Genomic DNA, 15,330 nt, shown 5'->3' with positions numbered 1-15,330 from the left:
TCGTCATCTCCAAGTTCCTCTTCCCCTACTTCATCACATTCGTCTTCTGACTCGGACTCACCAATTTGGTCGTCATCCAAGTCCATCTGTTCGTCATCTGAGCCATCGTCTTCCTTGTAGTCCTTACCATTGCTTCCGCCTTCATCCACATCCATAGCCTCCGATTTTTCAGGCATCATTGACTCGCCGGGGGCAAAACAGTCTCTAACGATTCTCCGTAAAGCCACTGGGTGGCCTACACCTAAGTGAGTATAACGCAGGAACATATCGCGATCAACAAAACTAATTTTGACAGATCAGAATCATTCGATGCTAAGCCACAAGACATACTGCACTTACATCCCAACGTAATAGGCTTCCCAGTCATCTAGTTCGCCCTCGGCACGTGCTAACGATTTTCCATAGCGAAGTGAAGTTACACCGCGTTTACAAGCGAATGCAGGAATTAGGTGAGCTCCTCGTATCACTTGTCCGGGATCAAGAAATCCGAACGCATCACAGTCCGACTCCTCCACAAATGCTACTTTGGGAAGATGGGCACGTTGCATGCCTGACCGATAGTCTGAAGATATTAACGGCGCGAGCCACCTGACATGGAGGACCTCGAGGTGCTGTTTCTGGGCAGAACCGACACCTTCGAGCCAGGTGTCCATGTGATAAATCCCTAGTACACGAGCGTACCAGTATGGGTGGGAAGGCGAGGTTTCTCCTGAAAGCACCATAACATCAGCATGAGTGTTGGGGTTGATAGTGTCGTATTCGCGCCTCATATCGTAAGTTGTATAGTGTACCTGCATCGTCTGGACGGAGTAGACTGTATTGTTAGGGATTATGACTGAGTTATGTTCCTCATTCGTGAATATATGGTCGCAATGATCGATGGATAATTTCTTCAGCCTATACAAAATATGGTCCTTCAATTTTGGGATGAAGTTCTAGAAGCCATCGTGATCAGACTGGCAGCCGACTGAACCAAAGCGCTAGTGTTACCTTAGTAGCAGCATCACCATCGTGTTCCCGGAGGAATGCAAACAAAGACATTGGGTTATTTCGGTTGCTTGCGATAAAATGATGGTCATTGGACGGCAATAGAGCAGGAGAGTCGGCCGGTGAGTGGATGTTTGAGGGAGAGATACCTGCTGCCTCTGCGACTCGCCGTAGTACGCGGCGGCGGCGTTCATGCTTCGCTAGTTGGGCCGAAGTATCCAGCTTGCTAGTGAGCGGATAGAATGCTTTTAAAGCTCTATGTGCTAGCTCCCCCTAACAAATAACACAACTTCAGAATCACACTTGAGGGAAGACACAAGACTTACTATCTGAGTAGTAAATGAATCTGTGGTACCAAAGAGTTTGATGGTTCGCACGTAGTCTCCCATAGCGTGAAACTTATAGGTACTCAAATTAAATCTTTTTACCTTCGGTCCAGTTGGTTCTGAAGAAGTAGCATTAAGTCCACCATGCTGAGCGAATCTTCGTCGGCGAGCTGCCTTCTCCTTCGGTAATTCCACCGTGTCAAAAGCAGCACAGGTAAAATCACGGAACTTTCGCAACTGCTTGGAGAGATTTTTGAATGTTTCTTCAAAAAAACCCAGGGTCGACTCTGAATGAACTCTTAACTTAGCGAGTGCGTGCCATTGGGCGAATCTGTATAAGAGAGACTGTATAATCATGTCATGACTAGCAGGAAATAGCCCTTCGAACACAGGTATTGCACACTGAAGAAGGGCCATCAGCAATCTAGAGAGAATAGTCAAGTAAGCGTCACGAAACCTGCAACATGTCTTCGAAATCTCGCGCCGCTAGTCTCTTCATCTCGGATGTGTTATTTGCAAACATCCGAATTACCCCATTACCGAAAGTTGGAACTAAACGAAATCTATGATCGGAAAGAGGTTGTTAGTTGTCATGGTGACTATGTATCAAACTTGTCACAACCCAATAACGAATTAACGCTGGGCAGAGACTAGGACTCAAACAACAAGATAATCACAAAGAGGATAAGGCAGCAGGTACATCTTGGTATTGCTCACTTGGAGATACAAGAGGTTTGAACTAAAGAACTACTGACTACAAGACACTACCTATATACACATATTTGTAACTGAGATCGAAACTGAGTCTGAACTATCTACCAATCAAATAATAAGATGATATCGTACGATTCTATATATAACTATGATGTCATGACGTGTGCCGCAGCAACCGTAAGGTTCTGGAACATTCTGTCAGGGTCGTTTGGAATAAAGTTTAGTCCGGCATATTCCGATAAGTCACGTGACTCGTTCATAGGTTCTTTAGGTAACTCTACAATAGACGCCGTTGTTGGGACATCTTCGACTATAAATACTTTCTTAGTAACAGGCGCTGTGACTGGGCGCTTAAAGGACTTAGAATTTAGGAACGTATAATGGTTTGTATTTGGAACTCGTGACATTACCCCCTCTCTAGGTTGAGCGTCATCGCGAAAGACATTTGGGTGGATAAAGTTTCGACGCCATTCCAAGAATTCCTGTGTTTCGAACACCGATTTATTAATTTTGCGGGGATTCAATGCTTTCGGATTTTGCCGATGAAATTCTTGAACTTTCAACCGTGCATTTTCGAGGTTCTCTTCAGGTTCCCATGTCGCTTCTTCTATCGGATATCCTTCCCACTCTACTAGGTATTGGAGTTTTGATCTGTGCAGTCTCGAGTCTAGGACTTTTCGTACTGTCCATTCGGAATCGCCTTCTGATACGATCTCTGGCGGCGGACGATGATGTGGAGGTCTTTGGATTAAGGTCGAGGGGGAATGCGGAGTGAGTAATTCTACATGGAATACTGGGTGGATCTGATATTTTGTTGGAAGTTTCAGGCGGTAATTTACATCACCCGTCTTCTCAAGCACTTCGAACGGACCAAGTCTTCGGTCGGAGAGTTTCTTATTCGGTCTTTTCTGATGAATATTCTTGGCATTGAGCCAGACCATATCTCCCTTCTTGAACTGTGGTGCGTCTTTTACTCCTTTATCGTAGAATCTTTTCATCCGCTCACTAGCCATGCGCAGCATACTTTCTGCGTCTTCTTTCGCCTCTTTCATTACATCCACTCGTTCATCAGCTGCAGGTACTTTGGAATTGGAAATTGGTGAAAAAGTAAACTCTGGATTGTATCCGTAGAGTACTTTGAATGGACTATGACCGGTTACAGTGACGGAATTGTTGTGAGCGAATTCTGCTATCGGAAGCCAGTCTACCCAATCATTTTGGCGGTAAGACGTGAACATTCTCAGATATTGCTCGACTTCTTGGTTTATCCTTTCCGTTTGTCCATCTGTCTGAGGATGATAAGCCGTTGACATGTTCCATTTTATGCCTAGGCGTTTCGACACTTGTCCCATAAACTTGGAGACGAATTGTGTTCCTCTATCTGATATCACCTGTTTCGGAGTTCCATGGTGTTTCCATACGTTATCTAAGGAAAGTTTCGCGATTCCTCGAGCGTCAACTTCCTTTTTTGTAGGCATGATGTGCGTTTGTTTTGTGTATCGATCAACGACGACAAAAATAGAGTCGAACCCTTCGCTTTTAGGCAAATCTACTATCAAATCACAAGTGATTGATTGCCAAGGTCCCGCTGGTACTTCGTTTGGTTTCAGCGGACCGTGTGGTTGCGTTGGGTGAATCTTTGTTGCTCTGCATCTATCACAGCCATCTACGTAATCGTGGACATACTTCGTCATTGAAGGCCACCAATAATTTCTGGAAATCAACTCTAAGGTTTTGGCTCGTCCTGGGTGTCCAGCCGGTGGAGAGTCGTGAAACAACTCCAATATCTCTCGGCGGATCTCTTTATCGTTTGGAACGTAGACCAGTCCTCGGAATAACACCAATCCATCCTCAACATTCCATTCTTCAATCCCTCTGCGTAGTTGTACCGGTGCCGCTTTCAATGTTTCTAACGCTTTAGCGACTTCAGGTTCTTGTTCTGTGCATTGCCTTATCTTTCTCAGCAATTGTTTTTCTCCTTGCACTAGAACTTGACCTCTTTTAGCAGCTTTTACAGTAAAAAACTCCGGTTTTAACAGAACGCGATCAGAATTGTCATTTTCTACCCCCTCTCTGTGGTCTTCTCTCCGAGATAGACGGTCTGCCTTATCGTTAACCACACCAGGCTTATGTTGGAGCGTAAATTCGTACTCCGCCAGGAATAAACTCCATCTGGCTTGCCTTCTTGTCAATTTTTGACTCGTCATAAAATACTCGAGATTCTTATGATCCATCCAGATCTCCACATGTTGGGGTTTTCCCTGCACATAGTGCCTCCACTCCTCCAATGCTCGAATAATTGCTAACAACTCTTTATCGTGGATGTCATAGTTTCTTTCTGCATCATTCATCGATTTAGAGTAGTACGCAACGGGATGCCACAAATCGTCTTCCATTAGTTGAGATAGAACTGCTCCGGTTGCATAATCAGAAGCATCAGTTTCTATTTTCATCTTCTTCTCAACACTAGGCATGACTAAAATTGGAGCCGATGTAAACCTTGACTTCAGTTCATCGAAAGCATCTTGCTGTTTCTCCGTCCAATCCCATTTTGCATCTTTTCATAGCAAATCATTCATTGGTCTAGCGATATCCGAGAACCCAAAGATAAATCTTCTGTAGAAGTTGGCAAAACCCATAAACACTTGAATATCTTTAACGCATTTAGGTGTAGGCCATTTCATTACTCCTTCTACCTTCACAGGGTCCATTCGAACACCACCCTTCTCCACGATCAACCCGAGGAACTCGACTTCCGACTGTTCAAAGCTGCACTTCTCTGGCTTTAGATACAGATCGTTTTCTTTTAGTCGCTTTAGTACCTCTCATACAACTTTCTGGTGTTGCTCCTACTGCTGTTCGTGAACACGAGTATATCATCGATATAGACCACTACGGTCTTTCCATCAATTAGATCTCTGAATATCTTCGTTCATCATAGTCTGAAACGTGGCAGGGGAGTTCGTTAACCCAAAGTACATCACGGTTGGTTCATGGTGACCAAACGGCGTTTTGAAGGCCGCCTTCCACTCATCTCCTTCTTTCATGCGAATGTTATTGTACCCCCATCATACATCCATTTTCGAGTACATCGTGGCACCGGTTAAAGCATCAATTAAATCCTGAGATCTCGGTAGCGGGTACACATTTTTAACCGTTTTCTCATTGAGCTTTCTATAGTCCATCACCGGTCTTAACTTGCCATCTTTCTTGGCCACAAAGAAGAAAGGTGCTGCCACTGGAGACTGTGAATCTCTAATACGTCCCAGTGTGGTTTCAGCCTTCAACCAATCTTTCAAGGTGTCCATCTCCTTTGGTGACAAGGGGTAGGGTTTCGCATTTGGCGGAAGATCGCCATCATCTTTAAGATCTATCGCATGATCCCATTTCTTTCTTTCAGGGAAGCGCTTAGATTCTTCTTCTGAGAAAACTCCCAGGTAATTGTGAAGCCAATCGGGAACCATTTCTTCAACCGATTTCTTCACCTTCGTCGCTTCTTCTGCGACCTTCTGCTCCATGGCAACCGAGGCTTTATACTTGATCCATTCTCCTGGATACTCTTCATCTTCTATTTCCTCGACCGTCGCCCTTTTCATCGCCATGTCTTCTTCGTCATCCTCTTCTGTGGGAATCAGATCTGGCACTTCTTCTGTCTTTTTTTGTTCTTTTCTTTTTTCTCTATTTTTTTGTCTTTGTTCTTTTTTCGTAATACATTTAACCGGGCATCGAGAAAGTGCAAATCGTCCAGTGTTCCAGTCAATTTCCGGATTGTGATATCTTAGCCAATCTATGCCGATAATAACATCATCACTTCCTAGGTCCGTAACCATGAAGGCTGCTTGATCCTCCACATGGTCACCGATCTTTAGACCTAATTCTGCGAAATGTGTCATCGATCCGGCAGCATTTAATGAGCCATCAATATTTTTAACCGGAATGGGCCTTAATAATTTACGGCATTGGACCTCATTCTTTTTTATGAATTTTTCACTGATAAATAATGTTGATGCTCCACAGTCCACTAATGCTTTCACGTCTGCTTGTCAGTTCTTTCCTTTCAACGTAATCGGAATGTAAAAATGCTCAGATTTGGATCTAATAAATACTTCTGATACATCTGAGAAGGTAGATAGGATAGAGAAACGATTGTTCGAGTCTAAGTTCGCAGACTTTGACTTCGACCCTTCTAAAAACCCTTGCCTTCTTTGCTAGCAGTCCAATCTTTGAACCACTGCAGCATTGCGTTTTCTTCCTTTGGCACTGTAGTAGCCTTCACCTGCGCTTTGGGCGCGACTGCGTCTTTGCAGTTTCTTGCCATATGGCCTTCTCCTCTGCAGCGGTAACATTTGAAAGATCCAGTCTTTCCTTGGGGCTTTGGGGCCCATTTCTGCTTTCCGGAGTCAACGTCCATGGCGTCTGAATCTTTGCTTGGACTAGCTTTCAATTCGAAGTTCTTGGTGCCCTGTTTCGGGGTCCACCAGCTCGTCTTCTTTTTGTCTGCGTCTAGCTCCTCGTAGTTGCGTCCGATTTGGATTGCATGTTCCACCAGTTTCTTCATGGTGTCTTTGTCCTTGTAAGGGACATGAGCGAGCTGCATTTTGACGCGATCTTGAAGTCCAGCTCTGAACTTTTGTCTCTGATCATAGTCGGAGAAAGATGTTAATGCGGCCTTTTGTTTGAAGGCAGCCACATATTCGGGAATGGTTGAAGATCCTTGCCTAAGGGATTCCAACTCTCGGACTGCCTTTCCTTCTCGGTCTTCTTGGCCCCACATAGCTTCTAGGTCTGCCTTGAAACCTTCCATTGTGAACCTGTCTTCTCCTGTTTCCGAGAGTTTGGCAATATATGGTTGTGCCCATTTGCCTGCGGCACCTTTCATGAAGGAAAGCATGACCCCTACTTTTTGGACCTCTTGGATTGTTGGCCATTGCGACGCATATAGTGCTACTTGTGCCATCCAAGTTTGAAGTTCTATGGGGTCCTTTTCTCCTGTGAAGTCCAAGGGTTTGGCGTATTTGATGGAGGGGGGGGATGATGATAACATTGTTGCTCCTGCGGAGCCGAAGGATGTTTGAGACTGTATCTTCATAGTCTCGTCTTCCTGCATTTCCAGGCGTAGTGCCAGGTCTTTGTTGGCCTTTTCCAGGGACCTATTCTTTGCTTCTAGCTCCAGGATTTTGCCTCTGAATTGGTCCGCCTGGTTTGCTAGCGCCTGGTGTATGTATTGCACTACTTGTTCTGGAGTCGTAGGCAGTACTACCTGTGGTGCAGGTTGCGCTGATGTGGATGCTAGTTCAGACATAGTACCAGTTGTTTTCTGGAACCCGATTTACTGATGTCTGTTTGAAGAGCTGCTCGTAAGGGCTCTTCCGAAAGGGAATGATGGTGAAAGAAGAAAGTTATGTAATGGAAAACTGAGCGGTCCCCGATATCTGATCGGATCTACCACTGGCTCAGGGTCAAGGGGTTCTGGTAAAATCCCACACTGACGCTTCCCTAATACTAACTACAAAAGGTCGGAATCTATACTCAATCGAGTGGGAAAAACTAGGGACAATGCAATCTCCGTTTTGAGGGTACAAGCCTAGGACAAGTTATCACGCTTCCAGCCGAAGCTTACACGTGCGAGTCTCACTAGGGTATGTCTCTAAATCCTCGTAGGTCGAAAGCACGGTTTGTCGTCTAGACAGTTCCGCTATTGACTCGAAGCGAATGCCTACGTGCGTAGAGAAAAAGGATAGGGTAAAAGGAAACTATAGTAACGTTGAGCAGGCAGGGTCTTGGGCCAGCACTCAAAGTTGTAGAGAGACGCCTAATGTCGTCAACTCCTCCGTATACTGGCGGCTGTGGTAAGACAGGGCCTGGTATAGGACTACTAACTAATAAAGCGGATAGGTATGAAGGATGCGCTCAAATGAGCAAAGGAGTTTTTCAAAAAGGTCGCGGTTGTTTAGACCGGGCAAAGAGTATAACGGCTTTGTCTTGGCTGATGATGTGAAGAACTTTCAACAAGGCCAGGCAAGAGAAAGAGATGTGTGAGAGTGTAACACGAGAGTCGGAGTCTCCTATAGTTCAAACCTAATGTCACAACCCCTTAAACGAATTAACGCAGGGCAGAGACTAGGACTCAAACAACAAGATAATCACAAAGAGGATAAGGCAGCAGGTATGTCTTGGATTGCTCACTTGGAGATACAAGAGGTTTGAACTAAAGAACTACTGACTACAAGACGCTACCTATATACATGTATTGAAACTGAGATCGAAACTGAGTATGAACTAACTAACCAATCAGAATAATCAAAGGTATCGTACGATTCTATATATAACTTATGATGTCATGACACGTGTCACAGCCGCAGTAAGACTCTGGAACATTCCAAGAGGATCACATGGTGTGAGGTCATCTAGTTCGGCATCTTCCGAAAGATCACGTGACTTTGGTACTTCTACAATAGATGCAGTCGTGGGTATCTCTTCAACCGTAAATACATTCTTAGGAGACGGCGCTATGTCTGGGCGCTTAAAGGACTTGGAATTTAGAAATGTATAATGATTTGTATTTGGAACTCGTGACATATGCACATTTTCTTGTTATTTACAGTCTCTAATTCTACTCATAATAGCGGGTCCCTCAAATCCGCGACAAATTTCGAGAGGAGATCATACTGATATGGTGTCAGGACAGAGAGGTAAGTGCCCTTTAGCGTGTTTTTTAATCATATTCAAGTTATAACAGGACAACATGTCTCACCAGGCACTTGAAATGATTTAGACAATGTGGAGCTCAATGGTAAGCTCAGATTATCATTCGTTATGTTTGTTATTCACCATTAAAACTTTGCTAGAACCTACCTCATTTCTTGATGTCGACATCCCTGAACACGCAGACCCGATGTTCCAGGTCGATGACATCAAGTGTGAATATCATCCCAGCAGTGGGATGGCACCAGAAGTACATGCTTTCAACGATTTCAAATGCCGTCCAACACCTTTGACATCTATATCACCTGACAAACACCCTTGGGCTCCATTCAAATCACGACTGGAGTTTGAGATTGCTGAGCTTGCTCTGGAGGCTTGCCTAAATAATGAACAAACTGATTGTCTTATCAAGTTCTGTAACCGGTGCACTTCCTGGGAGGAAAAATTCACATTTCAGAACCACAAAGACATCCGCAACACATGGGATGCTGTCTCCAATCACATCACTGGGGTTCGTTCTTTCTGACATCAATTCCTGACAACTCCCGAGTTTTATTAGTTTACTCAGGACATAATTTCTGTACCATACAATGATACAATCTGACAATTTGATTTATACTATCGGGATCTCTGGGAGTGGGCAGCTGATCTTCTTTGTGATCCTTGACTGTTCCCACATATGGTTTTTGATGTGCAGTGCTTCTCAAAGTTAAATGGCAAGACTTTCATACATTTTACAGATGAACCTTTCACTGCCAACACCTTTTGGAATGTTCAAGTATGTATTTATGTCACCTGTGGGGAATTTGATCGTATTCATTTGCCTCATAGTCTCAGCTACCACCGGGTGGCAAGCCCTTAGCTTTCATTTTGTATGCTGACAAAACTAGGTTATCCTCGTTCGGTACTGCAAGAGGATATCCCATTGTTGCACGTCTAGCAAACCTACCTACAGACATTCATAATGGACAGGGTGTAGGTGGTGGTTATGTAGTTGGATGGCTTCCGATTGTATGACATGGCTGTAGTATTAATATACTGACCATTAGGACTGACACTCTGGCACAGGTGAAGGAAGACAGAGACCACGCCGGCAAGCCAAGCTGGGTCAACTTCAAGAATGCTGTTTGGCACGAGTCATTCTTAAAGATCCTCTCTCCACTAGCATCAAAGTCTCACACAGGACAATGGTTCCAGTGCCTTGATAGCGTTCAATGGTGGTTCTTTCCTTTCATCCTAATATTATTGGCTGACTATGAGGAACAGTGAGTAATGTCACACTTCCATATTAATCTGAATTGCTAATGGATCATGTACTTAAGATGTGTTATGTCGCTGATCTGAGGCATCAAATGCCTTTGGCCATGTCCAGTCTGTCTCGTTCCCCACGACAAACTTTTGGACACATTGAAGTGTCATCCTCATCGAATGTGTGCTCAGTCCCAGGAAGTCTTAAAGGCTGCACAGGCCAAGGAAACTGCTGAGGAGAAGGAGGAGAAACTAAAAGAGTATGGCCTTCGTCATATCACAGTAAGATTTCCTCTTGTAAATCCATTTTTGATTAAATGAAGCTGCAGGATGCCTTTGCAACTGTGATGTACACTGATGTACATGATGCATTGTCATGGGATCAACTCCACTTCAATGGTGGTCTATATCGTGACTATCTCTGGGCTGAACTACAAAAAATCATTTTCAGATTTCTACTTGATTGCCACTGACACTCTTTTTTAGATGGTGATCCATGCTTCACACACAATTTTGACAGAGGATGACTGTCTGCTTGGCTACCTCCTACTCTGTTGTATCTGCCTTTTTCTCGAACTCAATGCGTATGCAGCACTTGAAGTTCATACAACTGAGACCATCAGTGCCAGCCGGCATGCAATACAAGCTTTCTCGACCTATCTACATGTATGTCTTCTCGTGTTCCCTCAGATGATCATTCATTGATTGAACTTATAATAGCAATACATAGACAAGAGTGCCGATGAGAGCGATAAAAATTGGAACTTCCCCAAACTGCACATGAGCTCGCACATCTTTGATAACATTGAAGTGAAAGGTGCAACACGTAACTACAACACAAAGCCGAATGAGAAGATGCACGGGTCGCTGAAAGACTTGTACTTACTGCGCACCAATTTCAGGGATGTGGCGCCACAGGTGACATTTTATTACTTTAACTATCATTGTTGGTATTGATTTCATTTCAGATACTGCGCATAAACCACTGGCAAGTGGCAGCTGAGAGCATTCGCCGCCACATATCAGACCTCAATGAGTATGAGTCATGAGACAGCAAAGACTTGGATGAGGATTCAAATGATGCGGACAATTTGGTCCCATCAAATGATACAGATTCACCTTGTGTAAAGCTTGGATCAAGGCAGGCTGCGGAGACCTTTGAATCAATTGAGGATGCTCATAAGGAGGACATGCATTCACTAGTTTTCGGGTCAAGCTCAATGAGTTTTTGAACAGCTTTCTACTAGCTATTCAACTCCCTTTACCAGGTGGAAAGCAGGTCAAATTCCGAGCATGTGATAAGGTTCATTATATTCAGTCCAACTCTGTTTTGCTACACTGATATGGTCAAACAGGTTATTACTGAGTGCTGTTTTTTGAAGGTCAACTATGAGTTCATGGTGGATTGGTGACAACACACAGACTATCTTCGATGCAATCCCAAGTTCTATGGTACTCCGCATTTTGATTGTGTTTTCATTCAGATGACAGACAAGGTGATATTCGGTCGCCTGCTCTTTCTGTTTGAATGTGCAGTGGGAGATATTACTCTCTCATCAGCTCTCATTCATCCGTTTGATGCTCCCACTGGCATCCGGCTCCGAAAAGACAAACACCTCAACTTCTATCGTGTTTGAGCAAGACCCCACGCACAAGCTGAGTTTTTTTCAGTAAGGTCAATTATTTGTGGAGCCTTCCTCATGCTGGATGGTAGTACTGATTACCTTGTTGTCGACACCGATATGTGTTACGACTGGGATTGGTCGAGCTATCAGAGTCCGAATGGACAATCGGCGGTAAGCCTGATAGACAAGAGTCTGCTCTCGAATGAGAGGATCAAGGATCTAGGCTAAGACGAGTGTTGCTGACTCTCTTAGAATCGTGGTTCTTAGACAACAAGGTTGAAGGCCTTGTTGAAGGAATGTTCCAGGTAAAACCCAGTAGATTAAAGTGAAGAATACAATCGTGCATAGTACCGTCTATATAGGTAATGTTCAAGCGGAGCTTGTAAATGTGTTATCAAGATAAGAGGGATAGGGCGGACGGCCCGCTTGGATAAGAGATAAGAGATAGGGCGGACGGCCCGCTGTCTTCTTAGATAGATGATCTATAGATAAACACCTATAAAAACAAATATCTCCACGGTCAGCGATTCAGACAAATACCAATGACTGATAACGTGGTCGTTCGTGGGTGGCTAGTTGTATACTACCCAAAGTACGTTCAGCTAAAGATACTTCTGCAAGATCAGTAAATACAATGGTCAATCCAATCTATGGACTTGACAGAAACAAACAAACAAACAAATAATGGTCAGCCCGACAGTATGGCAGTAACCAAAGAAATAGAAAGTTCTTCCTCAAGCTTCCTTTCAACAACAGTGCCTCTTAGCTCACTGTACTCCAAAAAGAATGGTGCGGAATTACAATGATCAACCCCCTCAGCACAAAACAGGTAGAATCAAAGGTCAAGACTAGTCAAATGCTTTATTGTAGAACTCTTAGCTCAATATTGAACCTGCTGTCAAGGAACTCACTTTGAGTATTCAAACAGACTCAGGAACGGACGTCCTTGGATTTACTACCAAGTCCCCTCTTCAACAGCTAAAGCCTAGCAGGCACAGAAAACCTTGGCTCAGTATCACTACTCAGATGAGTGAGGTCAAGCTTCACTATCAATCCCTTAAGTCTCCCCACTAAGCTACTCTGAGTCTTAGGTGGACGTAGAGACAACACGAATATTTTGGAATATGCTTTTTGGAAAAAGAACACCAAAGGCTGGTGAAAGTAAAACAGAAGAGAAAAGAAAAGAAAAAGAAAATAGAAATTTGAATAAAACTGTGGCTGTACCTTGCTTGCTGGTTGTTGCACACAGTGAGCTCGCAGCTAGTCGTTTAGTATGATGAGCTTGCAGTATTACTGTCTCTTGAGAATGTTCCTCTCAGTCTTGAACAGTTCTTGACACTGATGCTGACACTTATCACACCTTACTCACAACTTAATGTTAGATGGTCTGAAAACTCCCACTTGGTTGCTACTTGGTTGCTTTTTTATTATTTCAAAACTGGGGTCATTATATACACAATAAATGTGGCTGTGCTACTAGTATATTCAAGAGTCATAATGAGTCATATATTCAGAGTGAGTCATAATGAGTCATTGGGTATTTTGCTAAGTCATCCTGGCTTGTTGCTAGTCATGTGACCTATCCAACTCCTGATGACAAGTCCAGAAAGAGAGTAAGAAATGTCACATGATGTGAATCCTTTGTGTGTCTGTCTTTTCTTTGCTTTGTTTGAAGGGTGAAAATGACGCGAGCCTAGTATTTAGGGTTTTATGAATGTTTTTCCAGGACAACATATGTGGGAAATATTTTTCACAGTCACCTGACATGCGTGGGAGTTTTGTCTGGGTCATCACCATGGCTGACTAAGCAAAACTCATTGCCAAATTAAATGTACTAAAATATTCAGTCCGCTAGCATGCAAACTCGTAAAAACGAAAAATATTCCCTTAGCCTCAGTCTGACTTCAGATCATAGAGAAAATGATTTCATAGGGCATAGGGCTCATAGGAGAGTATCAGTCATCCATGCACCGAACCAGTTTGGTGCAGGTCACCGCTTGGATAAGAGAAAGGTATGGACAGCCCGTTTAGTACGTAATGAAGAAAGAAATGGTAGGAGTAAATGTTATCGTAACATTACCCCGTTATTACGGTCAAAGTCACCGACTTCGACATTAATCATCCTGGTTGACGTACTCGTCCATGTGAGCGTAGTAGACGACGTCTGCGTCAGTGTTCTGGAACTCTAATTCCTCGTTCCAATGGAGTGCGTCGTACTTGGCATTTGCTCTATCCAACTCCACTAGGAGTTCTTCATCTTTTCCGGCTTCCCATGCTGCCAAAGCCTCATAAAAGCCGTCGTCGGTATAAACCAATGGGAATTGCTCCTTCTTTGGAGCATAAGGACAGTAGATGGAAAAATGACCAGGCGCATGAGCCTGGCATATACGGCAATAGTATTCGGGGCAGTTCTTGTGGTGATGCCCGAGTTTCTTGCAGACGCGGCATACGAAATTGTCTGGGGAAAACTGAGGTTGTTTTATCGTGATGACGTCGGGGGATTCGGTGAGGTCAATAACTTCGCGCTTCTTTCCTTTGGAAGCTCTAGTCTTCGTCACTCCATGCATGATAGTTCCCTTACGGGTCTTTCGTCTGTAGATGGTGGCGGGCTTGGGGATGGGTAATACTTCTTCAGCCTGTGCTGGCTGCGCAGCTGGCTGAGGTTCTTCTCTAGGTATATTTGTAGCAGGTATGCTACTGGAGGGAGCGCTAGCAGAAGCGCTTGGCGGGCGACCGACCTCGGTCGCGTTCCGTTCGGCAACAGTTTGTATAACTGTTTTGCAGACAGTGCTAAAAGCAGCAGGAAGAAGCTGAATCTCAAGACTGCGAATGCGTCTCTGGATGTGTTGACATGCAAGTCTAAGGGCGTCGTTTTCGACTTCTTTGAGTCTGAGTTCAAGGGCGGCAGTGGCGCGTATGACATGGATCTGGGATAATATGGGGGCTGCAACGAATGCAGGTTCTTTGGCGAGTTGTCTTTCAAGTTCTTCTGCATGGGCGAGTGATAATAGAGTGGTTTCGACAATGGCGTCGTTGTCGATGTTGATGATGTTTTGTTTATAGGATGTATCTCTGAGAGAGACATGGGAGATGTTTGATTCGGTGGGCGATGGCATCTGGGGAGGAGTCATGTTACTGAAGAAATGTTTGTTTTGTCTGAGGGAATGATTTGTTCAGTTCAACTTGTGTCTCTCTTTATACGTTGCAAGGAGATCTTTCGAACTCCGCAAATTCTCTTCGGGTATCCATTCGTTGTTCCCGGAAGAATAACCGGTCCAAGATACGAGATAGCGTCTTCGTTTTCCCGCTCCTTTGTGGCTAAGAATAGCTTCGACTTCGTATTCTTCTTCGCCATTGACTATGTCAGGCGGTGGTTCGGTGTAGTTTGGTCCGTGTATCTCTGTTTCGCGATAGGACGATAGTTCTGAAGCATGGAACATGGGATGAACCTTCCATTGTTTGGGGAGTTTCAGGGTGAATGTGATGGGAGATAAGACTGCGGTGATTTCGAACGGCCCGTGCCTCTTGGGCGCAAGTTTCCTGGAGGGGAGAGAAGTGAGGAGATTGGTGGCGTTCAGCCATACCTTATCTCCTATCTTCCATGGTTGGTACTTCTTCTTCCGAGACCTTTCTGCCATTCGTTGCATGGCTAGATTATGGCAAGCGATTGCTTCTTCACGAATCTTCTGGAGGTTTCTGAGTCGTTCTTCTGCTGCAGGGACGTC

At 44.3% G+C, this 15,330-nt stretch overlaps 1 protein-coding gene across 1 annotated transcript; it reads left to right on the top strand.

The window, feature by feature from the left end:
- Window positions 1-8,700: 8,700 nt before the first annotated feature.
- Window positions 8,701-11,029, top strand: HD556DRAFT_1309046 (uncharacterized protein; the record flags this gene model as incomplete). Its single annotated transcript, XM_041300228.1, has 12 exons — window positions 8,701-8,719; window positions 8,803-8,820; window positions 8,876-8,982; window positions 9,145-9,243; window positions 9,430-9,510; window positions 9,564-9,707; window positions 9,801-9,997; window positions 10,105-10,144; window positions 10,173-10,262; window positions 10,467-10,646; window positions 10,701-10,898; window positions 10,949-11,029. 12 exons carry the CDS (start codon window positions 8,701-8,703, stop codon window positions 11,027-11,029), a joined length of 1,254 nt encoding a protein of 417 aa, XP_041159316.1.
- Window positions 11,030-15,330: the final 4,301 nt, after the last annotated feature.

Source organism: Suillus plorans (genome assembly GCF_016647745.1).
Source record: "Suillus plorans strain S12 chromosome Unknown HD556scaffold_34, whole genome shotgun sequence".
Taxonomy (NCBI): Eukaryota; Fungi; Basidiomycota; class Agaricomycetes; order Boletales; family Suillaceae; genus Suillus; species Suillus plorans.
Note: the sequence above shows the minus strand (reverse complement) of the source record. Positions and strands in the feature narration are given on the sequence as shown.